Genomic DNA, 15,104 nt, shown 5'->3' with positions numbered 1-15,104 from the left:
GAGGGAGGGTCCACAAAAAGTATTCAAGGGTATCTGAATGGAACATCGATAATACCACCTTGATAACGGATCTGCAGCCCCGACTTTGTCCAGGTACACCACACTGATCTGCTTCTAAACTTCATCATCATATGCAACTTCCTTACCTGTAAAGTGGGGATAGTGTTACTTTACTTGCTTATATTACAGCACAATTGCAAAAACAAAACAAAAGGAGATCTGGTATATATAGAATTGTATAGACAACGATAAGAAAGGATGTTATACCAAGCCAGGTGTTATTATTACATCTCTCTCTTCCAGGCCCAGGGGATACATGAGCAATTTGTCCTCTTCAGGCACTTGTCTTGCAGGCATCAGCACTGACAGCCTTTGAAAAAAGCTTGTTCATGGGAAGAAAGCAGACACTTTTTTAATGTTGATAAATTTTGCAGCAGTTTCTTTAATATATACCAGACGCCTTGAAATACATCTAATTAACCACCAGATACCATGCTGTGGCTATGTTTGGCTTTGATGTTCTCACTGGCTTTAGCAAGGAAATATTGGAAAGCTAATCATAATAGGGCTTAGTTCTTATAAAATGCCTTTTATCTTCAAAGTGGTTTACAACCACTAATTATTGAAGGAATTAGGGTGAACAGCAACCATCTCACAGAGACCTCAAATCATTATCAAGGCTTTTAATGTATCTTATAATAGAGCAAGAGAAGTGTGAAGGGGGCTGTTTAATAATAGTTGTCCAGACCTGGAAGAGTATTTTACAGAGGTAGGAGACAGCTGTTCCCTGTCTCCCTTGAGACTAGAACAAGAAAATTGGACCTAATTTGAGGAGAAGGGATGCTGGATAGAGCATGGCAGAAGCTACAGCAGGCTGCAGAGTGGAAAGACTGCGCATTTCAAAGGCAGTCAAATGCACCTCCATCCACCTGCCCCTTTATATGGCTGGTGGGGCATATTCACCTTCTTGGTGGCCTGGGGTAGGGAAAATCACACCAGGAAATCCTGTCCAGCTGGGGGAGTCAAGGGTAGATTTTTGGACCTCTTGGTTGTTTCTCTTCATGTAATTTTGTTTTGTTTTGTTTTTCGCTCTTTTATTAGTTCGTTTTATTATAATATAATCTGAGGTGGAGGAAGCCAATTTGATTTCAATGTAGTAATAATAGCTGACAGACTGGGTGTGGTGGCTCATGCCTGTAATCCCAGCACTTTGGGAGGCTGAGGCAGGTGGACCACTTGAGGTCAGGAGTTCAAGACCAGCCTGGCCAACGTGGTGAAACCCCGACTCTACTAAAAATGATAAAAAAATTAGCTGGGCGTGGTGGCACACACCTGTAATCACAGCTACTTGGGAAACTGAGGCAGGAGACTTGCTTGAATCCAGGGGCCAGAGGTTGCCGTGAGCTGAGATCCTGCCACTGCACTTCAGCCCGGGCAACAGAGTGAGACTCCGTCTCTAAATAAATAAGTAATAGCTGACACATGTAAGTTGCTACCCTGGCCCTTCATTTTACAGATGAGGAAAATGAAGTTCAGAGAGCTTAAGAAACTTGCCAGAGTCATACAGCTAACTCAGGCACTCTGGCCTTGGAATTTATGTTCTTATCCACCACAGCAGGAGGCCTATCAGAGAAGGGGTGGTATTTGTCCAAAGCCCCTTACTTCACTATGTGTCAAAGAAATAAATAACACTCTCCTATGGAACAGGGACAAGTCTCATTTCTGGCTGGGTTTGGCTCCTGTGCCAAGTGCTTTCCTCCTGCACGGGGGGTGGAGAGAGCAGCCCTGTGAGACGCAGCTCAGCATCTCTGTTCCTCGCCATCAGGGTCCCTGCATCTGCCTTGTCTTCTGCCCCCACTCAAGGGCCGGCCCAGGTCGTGGGGTGTATAGAAGAGGCACAGGCATGAAGAACTGGTGATCCCCCTGTGAAACCCCACATTTCCCCCCAAGTACTAAGACATTTAATATTGGGTCCTGCCCTATAGGTTTAGGGTTGAGGGGCTACTTTCTAAAGAGGTATCAGCTACTATCACCTGTGCAAACAGTACTAGGGATGCTGATTCCCTTTTCCAGAAACATCAGCCACTCAATCTCTTTCTTGGTGAGAGCCGACAGATTGTTGGTAGGTTGAAATTGGTCACAGTGGGAATATTGACACCACAGAGATAGGCAGATGCTACAAATTAGGGCTGCCCCCTACACCAACCCAGAAAATTGATCGGTAAATATTGTAGTGTCTTTTTTTCTGACACCAAATGTGTATCCTATAAGTCAATTCAATTCTGACGTTATCCAGTTAGTGCAGACCCCACGGTTTAAGGGGTCTCTTCCACAAGACGGCACTCACGTCAGATACTAATCCCAAGTCCTCCTCCTCTCTGCAGTTTGAAGAGACCCACCTATCTCTTTGCCCTTATCAGACATCGCCAGCTCTGAGTTAATCACTGGGGCTTCCAGGTACTGCTGTTTATGGAGGATCCCTCCCACTGAAGCCTGGGTGATTAAAGAGATGTCAATGGATCCTGGAGATGCTTTTTGGCCTTTCAGTTTCCTAACTCTGTGCTGCAGGAGACATTCAAGGGAAATCTGGATGACTTAGTGGCTGCTTTCAGGTTTGCCACTGGTGTGGTGTGGAAGGAGATACCAGCTGCTCTCTAGATTAAGGGGAAAATTAGCTTAGAACCCTTAGGAGGGATGTAGGTTTGATCTACGAACTTTCTGATTGTAGCAGTTACTAAGCTGCTAGAATTACCTTGGATATCTGGGAAATCTTCCTGGATATATTTAAGGACTGGATAATTCCCATCTGTTTATAACGGCTTTTATGGAACCATTCTGGAGGGAGGAGAGTGGCCTGGAAACTCTCACAGAGTCAGGCAGATAAAAAGTATTTTCTCTTTTCTCCTTGTGGTGGTCTTTTCCCGTTGCCTTTAGAATATACTCCACCATTTCCTCCTTTATGGATGTGCTTACTGTCTGTTGGTCTAATGGAAAATCTCTGAGACAAAAAGCTATGTCTAGCCCTGAGATGAAGGCATCCTTGGGCTTCATCCAAATGGGAGACAGCCGAGCTCATGCAGGGCTTCCACTTTATTTGGAAATGAAAGCAGAAGCACTTCTGCTGTTTTTTTTCCCGCTGGTCTTGAGAAAGCCACAGACGCTCAGCAAAGACTGCAGGTCTAGCCAGGGGACACAGGGTTAAGAGAGAAGGGGCTGAAGTCGTGTTAGATCGGTGGTCTTCACAAGGGGCTCTGCCTGCTTCTTTATTTGTAGGGTTTATTTAGCTCCCTACACAAACAGACTGAAAGTTTTCACAGGGAAATTGCTTAATTTTCAGCCATTTCCTGCTTGCCAGAGTTGAATGTAAAAGACAGAATCAGGCTCCTGGGATAAGTACAATGGACTGGACTAGATTTGCAAGGCCTGGGAGACAGAAGAAGGTTCTGACCCAGACCCATTCTTCTTTTCTGTTTTTTAATAGATGTGTTCAGCTACTGACATATAATAGACTGCATTATATGTAAAGTGTACCATTTGATCAGTTGTAATATACATTTGTATATGTGTATATGTGTGTGTGTATGAATAAATAAGTCCAGGAAACTATCATGGAATCATATATCATATTCATGAACTTAAGGTAGCAGACATATCCACACCCCCCAAAATTTCCTGTTGCCCCTTGGTAATTCCTCCTTCTCACTCCTGCCTACTGTCACTTCTTTTCTTCTAACAAATGTTTTCATTTTTTAAGAGTTTTATATAAATGAAATCATATAGTATGTGCCTTTTTTGTCTGGCTTCTGTCACTCACATGATTATTTTGAGATTTGTTCATTTTGGTGCTTAGGATCAACAGTTCATTCCCTTTAATTAAGAATGGCATTCCATAATTTGTCTATCCATTTACCTGTCAACGAACATTTGGGTCATTGTTTTTGGCTATTACAAATAAAAGTGCTATGAACAGTCATGTACAAGTCTTTGTATGTACACATGCTTTTCTTCTCTTGAGTAAATATTTAGGACTAGGATGGCTGGATTAAACATTTGTTTGACTTTCTAAGAAACTGTCAAATGTTTTCCAAAGGAATGGTACTGCTTTACATTTTTACTAGCAATATATGAGAGTTCCAGGTGCTCCACATCTTTGCCAAGAGTTGGTACAGTCAGTCTTCATAATGTTAGCCATTCCAATAGGTGTGTAGTGGTATTTCATTGTGGTTTTCAGTTGCATGTCTCTTATAACTAATGAGGGTGAATATCTTTTTATGTAGTTGTTTGATATCCCTATATCTTGTTTGGTGAAGTGCCTGTTCAAATGTTTTGCCCATTTTAAAAAGTGGGTTGTTTTTTTTCTTATTAATGAGTTTTGAAAGTTCTTTATGTGTTCTAGATAAAAACCCTGTATTAGATATGTGTTTTGTAAATACTTTTTCTCAGTCTGTGGCTTGCTTTTCATTCACTTAAATTGTATCTTTCAAAGAGCAGATGTTTCAAATTTTGATGAAGACCAATTTGTCATATTTTTTTCAAATGAATTGCACTTTTGTTGTTATACCCAAGAAACTTTTGCCAAAGCTAAGGTCACAAAGATGTTTCCTTCTTGAAGTTTTATGTTTACAGGTTTTACATTTAGGTCTATGATACATTGTAGTTATTTTTTGTATATGGTACAAAGTGTGAATTAAAATTCTTTTTGCGGCTGGGTGCGGTGGCTCATGCCTGTAATCCCAGCACTTTGGGAGGCCAAGGCGGGTGGATCATGAAGTCAGGAGATCAAGACCATCCTGGCTATGGTGAAACCCCATCTCTACTAAAAATATAAAAAATTAGCTGGGCGTGGTGGCGGGTGCCTGTAGTCCCAGGTACTCGGGAGGCTGAGGCAGGAGAATGGCGTAACCTGGGAGGTGGAGCTTGCAGTGAGCCAGAGATTGCGCCACTGCACTCCAGCCTGAGCAAGACTCTGTCTCAAAACAAAAAACAAAAAACAAAAAAGCTGTTTTTGCAAATGGATATTCAATTGTTTCAGTATCATTTGTTGGAAAAATCTATGCTTTATCCTCTGAATTGCCTTGCATCTTTGCCAAAAATCGTTTATATACATGGGTCTATTTTTGGCTTCTCTGTTCTATATTCTGTTCCATTTATCTGTTTGTGTGTCTTTATGCCAGTATCACTGTCTTGCCTACTATAGCTTTATAATAAGTCTTGAAATCAGGTAGTGTTTGTCTTCCAATTTTGTTCTTTTTCAAAGTTGTTTTGGCTATTCTAGGTTTTTCTCATTTTTGTGTGAATTTTAAATCAGGTTATCAGTTTCTACAAATAAGCCTGGTGGGATTTTGACTGGAATTGAGATGAATCTATTGGACTTAGGAAGAAATGACATCTTAATAATATTGAGTCTCTCAATCCCATTAACATGGCATATCTCTCCATTTGTTTTAGGTCTTCTTTGTATTGTCATTGATATTTTATAGCTTTCAGTATATAAGTATTAGACATCCTTTGTCAGATATATTCATATCTCATATTTTTATACCATTGCAAATGATATTTTTATTTCAATTTTAATTTTTTATTGCTGGTATAGATAAATACAATTGATTATCATATACTGAGTGTGTGTCCTGCAACCTTGTCAAATTCACTTATTTTATAAGTAGCTTTTTGTGAATTTCATCAGATTTTTTTTTTTATATAAGCACTCCTGCTGTCTGGGAATAAAGACAATTTAACTTCTTCCTTTCCAATCTGAATGTATTTTATTTCTTTTTCTTGCTCCATTGAGCTAGCTAAAATCTCCAACACAATGTTGAATAGAAGTGGTAAGAACAGATATTCTTGTCTTTTTCTTGACCCCAGGGGCAAAACATTTGGTCTTTCACACTTAAGTATGATGTTAGCTGTTGTTTTCGTAGATGCCCATTTTCATGTTGGGCCAGTTCCTTCCTATTCCTAGTTCTCTTAGTTTTTATCAGGAGTAGCTTTTGTCAGATGCGTTTTCTGTATCTATTGAGATGATCAAAAGGTTTATCTTTTAAAATTTGTTAATATGGTAAATTACATTATTGATTTTCAAATGTTAAACCATTCTTGCATTTCTCAGATAAACCCTGGTTGGTCAGGATTATCATCTTTTTATATGGTGTTGAACTCAATCTGTTACAATTTCCTGAAGAATGATTACATCTGTGTTCATAAGGGATATTGGCCTATTTTTTTTCTGTAATATCTTCATTCAGTTTTGGCATCAGGGTAACGCTAGCCTCATATAATATGTTAGGAAGTATTTCCTACTCTTCAATTTTCTGAAAGAGTCTGTATAGAATTGGTATTACTTATTCTTTAAATATTTGATAGAATTCATCAATTTAGCTATGCGGACCTGAAGTTTTCTTGTGGGAAGATTTTTTATTTAACTATCAGGTGAATTTCTTTGGCAGATATAGAATTATTCATGTAATCTATCTCTCCTTGAGTGAGCTTTGGTATTTAGTGTTTTTCAAGGAATCAGTTCATCTCATCTAAATTGTCAAATTTGTTGGCATAAAGTTATTCATAATATTCTCTTATTAGCCTTTTAATGTCTATAGTATCTGTAATGATATCACCTCACATTGCTACTATTGTAATTTGTGTCTTGTCTCTTTATTAATCTTCTCAAGGAACCAGCTTTTAGTTTTGTTGATTTTCTCCGTTGCTTTTCTGCTTTCTATTTCATTTTTTCTTCTCCGATCCTTATTATTTTTTTCTCCTTACGTTGGGTTTAATTTGTATTTATTTTTCTTGTTTCTCAAGGTAAAATCTGAGGTCATTGATTTGAGCCCTTTCTTCTTCCCAAGTATATCTGATTAGCGCTATAAATTTTTTCCTTAGTACTGCTTTAGCAGTATCCCACAGCATTTGATATATTGTGCTTTTTTTTTTCCATCTAGTTCAATGTATTTTTTCATTTCCCCTTTCCTTTTTTTCTTTGGCCCATGAGTTGTTTAGAAGTGTGTTACTCTCTTTCCAAATACTTGGACATTTTCCAGAGGTCTCTCTGTTATTGGTTTCTAATGTAATTCCATTGTGGTCAGAGTACATACTTTGTACAAACTGAATCCTTTTAAATTTATTAAGACTCAATTTATGACCCAGAATATGGATTATCTTGGTCAGTATTCCATGTGTATTTGAAAAGTATATTTAGCTGTCATTGGGTGGAGTGTTCTATAAATGTCAATTAAGTCAAGATGGTTGATAGTGTTCAAATCATCTGTATCCTTACGGATTTCTGTCTACTTGTTTTATAAATTATTGAGAGAGAAAGTTATTGAAATCTTTGGATATCATTGTGACTTTGCTATTTTTCCTTGGAGTTCAATCAGTTTTTGCTTTGTGTATTTTGAAGCTCTGCTATTAGACACATAAATGTTTAGCATTTTATAGCATATTGATGGATTGACCTTTTATCAATATGAAATGACTTTTTAATTCCTGCTAATATCCTTCCTTCTGTAATCCATTTTGCCTGATATTAATATGCAGTATTCTCTTAACTAATGTTAATGTGTTGTGTCTTTTTCCAGCCTTTTACTTTTAACAGTTTGTGTCTTTATGTGTAAAGCACATTTCTTGTAGGCAGGATATAGTTGGGTTTCCTCAACATAGGCAGTCTACCAAGCTGTGCCTGTGTTTCCCCTCCCCGTGCCATGACCTAAAAACTCTTCAGATAATAAGACAGGGCACACTTGGGGTTCATTTTGTTTCTTTCCTATGTCTCAGGAACAGAGCTTGAACTACAGTAAGATGAGTGAAGCCCCTATGATAAAAAAAATTTAAGGCAGAAATCACTGTCAGATGCACAATTTTGCAAGTGAAAGCCTCCTTAGATTTTTGTACCCTAAGCAGCTGACTCTTAGGAAGATACTAATTCTCAGGGTTGTGTAAGTGCAGGGTTAGCTCCTGAGAGTAGATGTCTTTTTAAATCCTGTTCTGTAGGGGCTTCACTCAGCTCAATATAGCCCTGCCCCTGCTTAAGGATCACCATCCTTCATTCCTGGTGTCTAGTGTCTTGAAAACCATTTTTAAAGTTATATTCTCTCTGGAATTTTGGTTATTTCAATTGGGAGGGTAAATCCAGCCTCTGATACTACATCTTTTCTGGAAACAGAAGTCTAGACTTACTCATTATAAGATAAAAATTCCACATATAGAGCTACCTGCCTGAAATAAAAATGCTTGCAGGCCCTCCTCTGAAGACTTCAGCAAAAGATTGGTCTTCCTTCATGCAATGATCAGTGAGTACTACTATGTACCATGTTCTAGGCTAGAAACTGGCGGTAAAATGAAATAAGACATGGTGCCTGTCTACTGGTTGCTCATAGCTGACTTCTCTAGCACTACTAGTTGATTCTTTCATGTCATGCATCACCTGTTACCAGGTGGGCAGAGGTAGAGGGAAGGTGGTCTAGGGAAGTTAGAAAGCCAGCAAACATCAGATCTGGAACTAAGAAATCCTCTCTACTATTTCTCAGGCCCAGAGTGACTTGAGGGCTCACTTAAGGTCACACAGCTATTTAATAGTAGTTGATTGCTACAGAGTCTATATAGGACTCAATCTAAAACATCTTCCCCAACTATCAGTCACCATTATTGAAATCCCACCATTAGGGACTCTCAGAGACTCATTCATTAAGGGCAGGGACCATGTCCTATTCACTATTTCACCTAACACTATTTCACAGTGTTAGCTCAGAGCTTGCTGCGTGGTAATCAGTAGATGGAAATAAGTGAATGGATGAATGAATGAATGAATTAAAGACGTTCCCGTTAAAATGATGAATATGCCTCTGGGAGGTGATTTAGATCAGTTGGGGATGAGTACACTGCTAAGAGCAAGCCCACAACTGGGTCTCAGGAAGGCAATGTGTATAGCAGAAGAGGTCTCTGACTGTGCTAGACCCTGATACAAATTAACCTCTCCAAAATTCAGTTTCCTCATCTGTATAATGGGAATCCTAATTATACTTACCATATGGGAGGATGTCAGGTTCAATAAGATGAAGTATGCTAGGGGCCTGGCAAGAGAAAGCACTCAAGGAATGACAGATATTATTAACCTCATCTCCTGGGAGCAGCAGGTGGGAGTAGGGTGGGGCCTATTGGGTGCAGAGACCTTGCAGACAGAGTCCCGGCAAGGTACCAGGAAGACAACAGCCTGTTCTGCTCATGTGGTATATTTACAGAAGCTCACGTTACCACCATCATTATCCAAAAGCCCTTCCAAAGCCAGCACTTCATGCAGGTGGGCTGAACAATGCACATAAAAGCCATGGAGACACAGCCCTGCCCCCTCAGGCTTCCATCCAAGGCAGCTCCCTCTGGGGAAGACAGAATGAAAATGTTAAATCTGCTTAGGATTAGGTGATGGTCAGTTCACACACAGAGATGACAAGAAAGAACATTTCCTGAGGATGGGGCTGGTCAGATGGGTCAGTGTGGGAATTACATGTTCAGCCACACGGAGCAAAGGGTGTAGCCTGATCTGCAATGTCAAGGCCTTAGTACATGAAGTTCATTCCTGAGGCCAGGAGCTCTTCCAGCTCTGGCCCACAGCTCTTGACAAATCTGGTAAGTGGAAGATGATCACTGAAATCAACAGATTTTAGATTGCTTTGGACATGGTAGAGCTGAGCCAGAAGCCCAGGGCCTGGTAATCAGAGAAACCTGCCTGGTGATTCACTTACTTTCCTCCTTTCTTACTCACATGGACACAGGAAATATGATCCAGAGCATCACGTTCTCCAGCTCGCCACAAAATGCATGACAGTGCATATCTCTATTTTTAAACCCAAATGTCATCGTGTATTTAAAATTTGGACCTATTCTACTTCCAAAAAGTCTTCAGATGGAAAAAAAAATCCAAGGATGTTATTATTTCCTTTTATCCCATAAACTTAGTTTTGTATTAATAACATTTACAATTCATAACATTTTATGATGTGGCGATTTCACAGACTTACAGATGCTCAGAACTAGAAGGGACCTTAAAGACAAATAGGTCCAGTGTTCTCATACAGATAAGGAAAGTGAGGCCCAGACAGGTACCGACTTGTTCAAGGTCATATAAGCAGCAGTGGAGTCCAGACTAGAAGCCAGGTTTCTGTATGCCCTCTTCCACATCACGTTGCAAGACACCCTCTGAAAACACTCCTTCAGGGTCTTTAAAAGTCTGATTGAGGTGTATGATTTGTGATTCGGTTTGGGCTGAAAACAGCCTTGGGTGTCACCAAACCAGGCCTGGCAAGTCCTCTACAACATGAAGCTCCTTGAGAATGGGGCACATTTTCTCCTACGTAAATAAACTGCAGAGCTCACAGCTGTGGCAGAGGTCTATGACATTGGGTAAGAGCTCACCAAGAACTTGTTGACTGTGAATGATGTAGGAGCAAGTGCATCCACCTGAGGAGAGCTTTCCACCCTCGGCAATGCTGAGGAGTCAGGACAGGGTGGGATTGAGATCATACAAGTTGTACAGGCTTGGATTTCCATCTCAGCTTTTGTAGTAATTTGCTGTGTGATATTGGGCAAGTCACTCAACCTCTCTGAGCCTCAGTTTTCACACTGCTAAAATGAAGATGATAATGGCTATGTCAGAGAGATGTGAGAATTACGTGAAAAAAATGTATATAGAGGCCATGGCATGGTGTCTAAGTAAACGCTGTATAAATGGCAGCTGGTCTATCAGAATCTGTTTTGTTGTTGTTTGGTTGTTTAAATTGGAAGAAATTATTTTTGGGCTTCCCCTATTCCATCTCCTTTCAATCTGGAGATGTCTGTCTTCTTTCCGCACTCTTCCCTCCTCCCTTTGATGGGCTTGCTGATCTATTAGTGATCATGGAATATTTTCCCCTTGTCCTGAGCTTTTGCTAATTAAGAGGTAGTTGCTAAGAGATTCCTGGACACACTGGTGGATGGCTCTGTGCTTCCTTCTCATCCCCTCTTGTTCTTTTTCAGCCTCACTCCAACCCACCACACCCACTTCTCTCTCCCATTTTCCATGTTCAGGTTCTGAAAAAGACTTCAAGAAACTGACTAATCTCGATGGCTGCCCCTGACGGGAGGGTAGTCTCCAGACCCCAGAGACTTGGTCAGGGGTCTGGCCAGGGGCCAAAGGGGAGTGGAGCCTGCCTGCATCCCCTGGACAGCCTGGAGCAGAAGGAGACTCAGGAGCAAACGTCGGGCCAGCTAGTCATGCTGAGGAAGGCACAGGAGTTCTTTCAGACCTGTGATGCTGAAGGCAAGGGCTTCATCGCCAGGAAGGATATGCAGGTAAGTAAGTGGGGTCCCAGGTAGGCCTGCCCACCGAGAATGCCAAATGTCTTCCTGTCTTGGGTTAGAGCTTGCCCCGTGGGAGGTGACATCCTTAACAGAAAAGATGCCATCAGTTCTGTCTTGGAAGGAAGGATCTGCCCAAACTCTACTAGGAGCCGGACCTCCTGAGTTCATTCTATTTCTGGCCTTTACTTGCTGTCAGACCCCAGGGCTGTTTCCTCTCTGCCTCAGTAGCTCTCCAGGATTGTGGGAAATGATAACAGTAACATAAGGGACTTAAGTAAAACACGAGAAGAACCTTCTGAAACTAAAAGTAGAAAGGCATCAACTTGAGTTATAACAAAGTCATTCCTGCTGTCTGTACCTTAGGAATAGGTACAGCCTCTCCCACAACATGGGAGGAAGGCATTTCTGAGGTCATTTTACCCATGTCTCACCTTCAAACCCAAACACACTGCAATCTCCTGAAGAGATTCTCCAGAGAGATGGTATGCAGAGCACCAGTGCACACCATTGCCTAGTGTAGGGCCCGGCAGCCTTTTCATAAAGGTCCAGAGAATAAATATTTTCCACTTTGTGGACCTTACAGTCTCTATCACAACTACTCATCTCTGCTCTTGCAGCACAAAAGCATCCATAGGCAATATGTGAACAAATGAGGGTGCCGTGTTCCAATAAAACTTTATTTATGGACAAGGAAGTTTGAATTTTATATAATTTCCATGTGTCACCAAGTACTGTTATTCTTTTGATATTTCTTTTTGACCATTTAAAAATGTAAAAACCAGGCTTAACTCACTAGCCACACCAAAATAGGGGATTGCTGGTTTAGCCCAGGGGCAGAGTTTGCCCACTCCTGGTTTGGTGCCTTTCTTTCTTTAGTTTCAAAAACTTCTCAGTGTCTGACTGAAGTCTCTTATGCTGCAGTCAGGATTTCACTTGAACATGGGTAAATGAAATACAGACTTCACTAGAGTACTTTGAAAGCAGCTCTTTTCCCCTGAGTCTTTGTGTCACTCACTCCATCAGAGTAGTTTTTGAAGGGACGCATCCCTGTGCTGTTGGAGGAAGCGCAATGGCTAGGCTCTCTTTCTTTAAGTCTAGTTTTTCAGAATATACCAAAATTGGGCAATGAAATGGAGACCCTCATTAGGCTCAGCCCCATCTCTGCTCATGCATGTGAGCTCCGAGGTGTGGAGGCTGTGAAAGGAGCCGTGTGACCCAAGGTGAAGTGTGGCAGTTCTTTCTCTCCCTGGCCCCATGTGGTGGTGTTCTTATGCTTCTCCTGGGGCTATTCCACTCTCTATGCTTCTCCTGGGGCTATTCCACTCTCTATGCTTCTCCTGGGGCTATTCCACTCTCTAACTGTTGCACGAATTGAGGGAAAAGACCTGGGGAACACCAGCTCAGCCCACAATTGAGCCCAGCCTACCCTTCTTTGCAGTGATGACTCCCCCAATAAGTTTCTGTCACCAAAACCCAGTCCTCAAAGGCTCACTCCATGTGGAAGGCCAGATTCAGTGTGTTTTGAGGAAACCTTTGACAAACCCCTGTCTGTGAACTTCATAATTGGCATTCACAGGTCTGCAGTAGCGGTGGTTGGTGGTAGTAGTTTCAAAATCAGGCTTAACTTTTGATTATTCCCTCTAGACAGAAAGAAAAGGAAATTCATGTTTATGGAGGTCAACTCTGGGCCACATGTACTGTGCAACTCAGCACTCTTGCTGTATATAACCTAATTAACTCTCATTGAGCCCCACTCTTTAATGAAGGGATGAGAAGGCATGGAGAATTGAAACTAGGTATAAAGTTTTAAAGAAATTGCTTGTATTTGACTTGAAATATAGTCAGAAACACTAAGTCCCAGAAATACTGACTCAACCTTCCTCCCCAGTCCTCACTCCTGATCCAGGCAGGAGAACACCTGAATCAACAAGCCACCAAGCCGATACCTTGGCATCCACAGCATTTATTTCTGCTGTCTACTTAATTTTCTGAAGTTTTTCTGAACCTGTGGTCAGTGAAGCACTTGAAATGCTTAGTTCTTCAGGCTGGCAAGTGCTGTCAAGAGAGGGAACTGAGCGTGTCATTTAAGCACCATCTCTGGCTGCTTCGGCTGGCCACCTCTGAAGGAAGATGGGCTGGGGGAGATGCAGGAAGAAGAAGAACAACAGGCTTCTCATGGTCAGCTGTGGCTCTCTGCAGAAAGTCCCCATGCCCCCTGGTTCTCCTGGAGCAGGTCCTCCAGGCATCTGTGTTGTTGGCTTGTCACTTCCGCATGGGGCTGCGGTGTGCATACAGTCACCCCCTTTGGTTGGTGTCCAGCTTCCTGGGCCTGGCCACCACTGCCTTTTTTACTTTAGGCTCCCAGCACAGCCTCATGGGAACTGGAAGGGAAAGAGCTCACATTTTTCGTATACACACAAATTCAGAAAGCAGGAAAGGTCCTTGACAGCAGAGAGTGGTCTTCAAGGAAGGAGAGGCTGCAGGCCATGTGGGAGGGAGAACACAGGAGGCTGAGGAGCTAGTGGAGAAGCCAAGTGGGAAGAAAGTCACAGACAGCTTGCATTTGTTTTGAAAATGGAATGGGGTGCTGGCCAACATGGCCAACTAGACGCAGCCAGGTGGAACAGCTGCCACCAAAGGAACAAGATGACTGGTGCACTCCTAACAGATATTCAGAGGGAAGGCACTGAGAGTGGATGGAGGGAAGACACAGAATCTGGGCTGAAAGGGGAGGAAGCTGGGAATCCTGCATGGGGCTACCATGCACGGGGACTCATTCCCAGCCCCCAACAACTCCAGGGGAATGGCTGAGTTGAACTGGCAATGAGCAACCCACTCTCTCCACGAGCCCCTGGAACCCAGCAGGAGGAGACCCCTCAACCACCATGGACACTCGATTTGGCAGGGAGAAGTGCTTAGAGAAGTAGAGGCGCCACGCCAGCTGATGCAGAGCCCAGAGGGTTTGATGTGGGAGCGTCTGTAGGAGAGCACGGCCAGATGCAAAGAACCCCAGTAAGATACTTCGCAAGAAGATCATCCTTAAGACACATAATAATCAGATTCTCCAAGATTGAAATGAAAGAAAAAATGTTAAAGGTAGCTATGGAGAAAGGTCAGGTCACCTACAAAGGGAAGCCCATCAGACTAACAGCAGACTTCTCAGAAGAAACCCTACAAGCCAGAAGAGATTGGGGGCCAATATTCAACATACCGTAAGAGAAGAAATCCTAACCCAGAATTTCATATCCAGCCAAACTGAGCTTCATAAGCGGAGAAATAAGATCCTTTTTAGGCAAGCAAATGCTGAGGGAATTTGTTAGCACTGACCTGTTTTACAAGAAACCCATCTCCCTAGGCTCGACTTACTCCCATAGGAGACTTTAGTCCTAGAGGAACTGTCAGACCTGAACTCTGCAGGGCAGTCTTGTCCATCAGACAGGGCTGGTCTGACCTGAGCACCCCTTGGTCTGCTGGCCTCTCCGAGGGACCCAGCCTGGATGCGCTTGCTTGTGGAGCAGCCGCAGGTGCCCTGGGGGCCCGCATCATAGCTCCTGTGCTGGTAGACTTGTGGCTGACTGGCAGAGAGCTCCAGTAGGGCAGCCCGTAAGGCCATGCACCAGCCTGCTGCTCCCTCCTCACATTGCAGCTTCCCCCAGGCCCACGGCAACCCCCACATTGCTTTGCCGGTGCATGTGTGTGCAGGCAGGTTTTGCCTTCCTTGCCCTGCCAGCACACACGTGTGCATGCACCCTGTTCTGCCACTGCTGTGGCCAGAG

General features: G+C 42.6%; 1 protein-coding gene across 4 annotated transcripts in view; it reads left to right on the top strand.

Annotated features, from left to right (window-relative positions):
- CRACR2A (calcium release activated channel regulator 2A) overlaps positions 1-15,104 on the top strand; it is a 152,871-nt gene that overhangs the window by 51,235 nt on the left and 86,532 nt on the right. For all 4 annotated transcript variants that reach the window (XM_034935201.3, XM_008973764.5, XM_034935199.3 and 1 more), the window contains exon 4: positions 11,056-11,319. In XM_034935201.3, coding sequence (XP_034791092.1) covers positions 11,092-11,319 — 228 coding nt within the window. In that variant the 5' untranslated portion in view covers positions 11,056-11,091. The remainder of the gene's footprint in view (positions 1-11,055; positions 11,320-15,104) is intronic.

The sequence above is a fragment of the Pan paniscus genome, chromosome 10 (assembly GCF_029289425.2).
Source record: "Pan paniscus chromosome 10, NHGRI_mPanPan1-v2.0_pri, whole genome shotgun sequence".
Classification (NCBI taxonomy): domain Eukaryota; kingdom Metazoa; phylum Chordata; class Mammalia; order Primates; family Hominidae; genus Pan; species Pan paniscus.
This window is presented reverse-complemented; position numbering and strand designations above follow the sequence as displayed.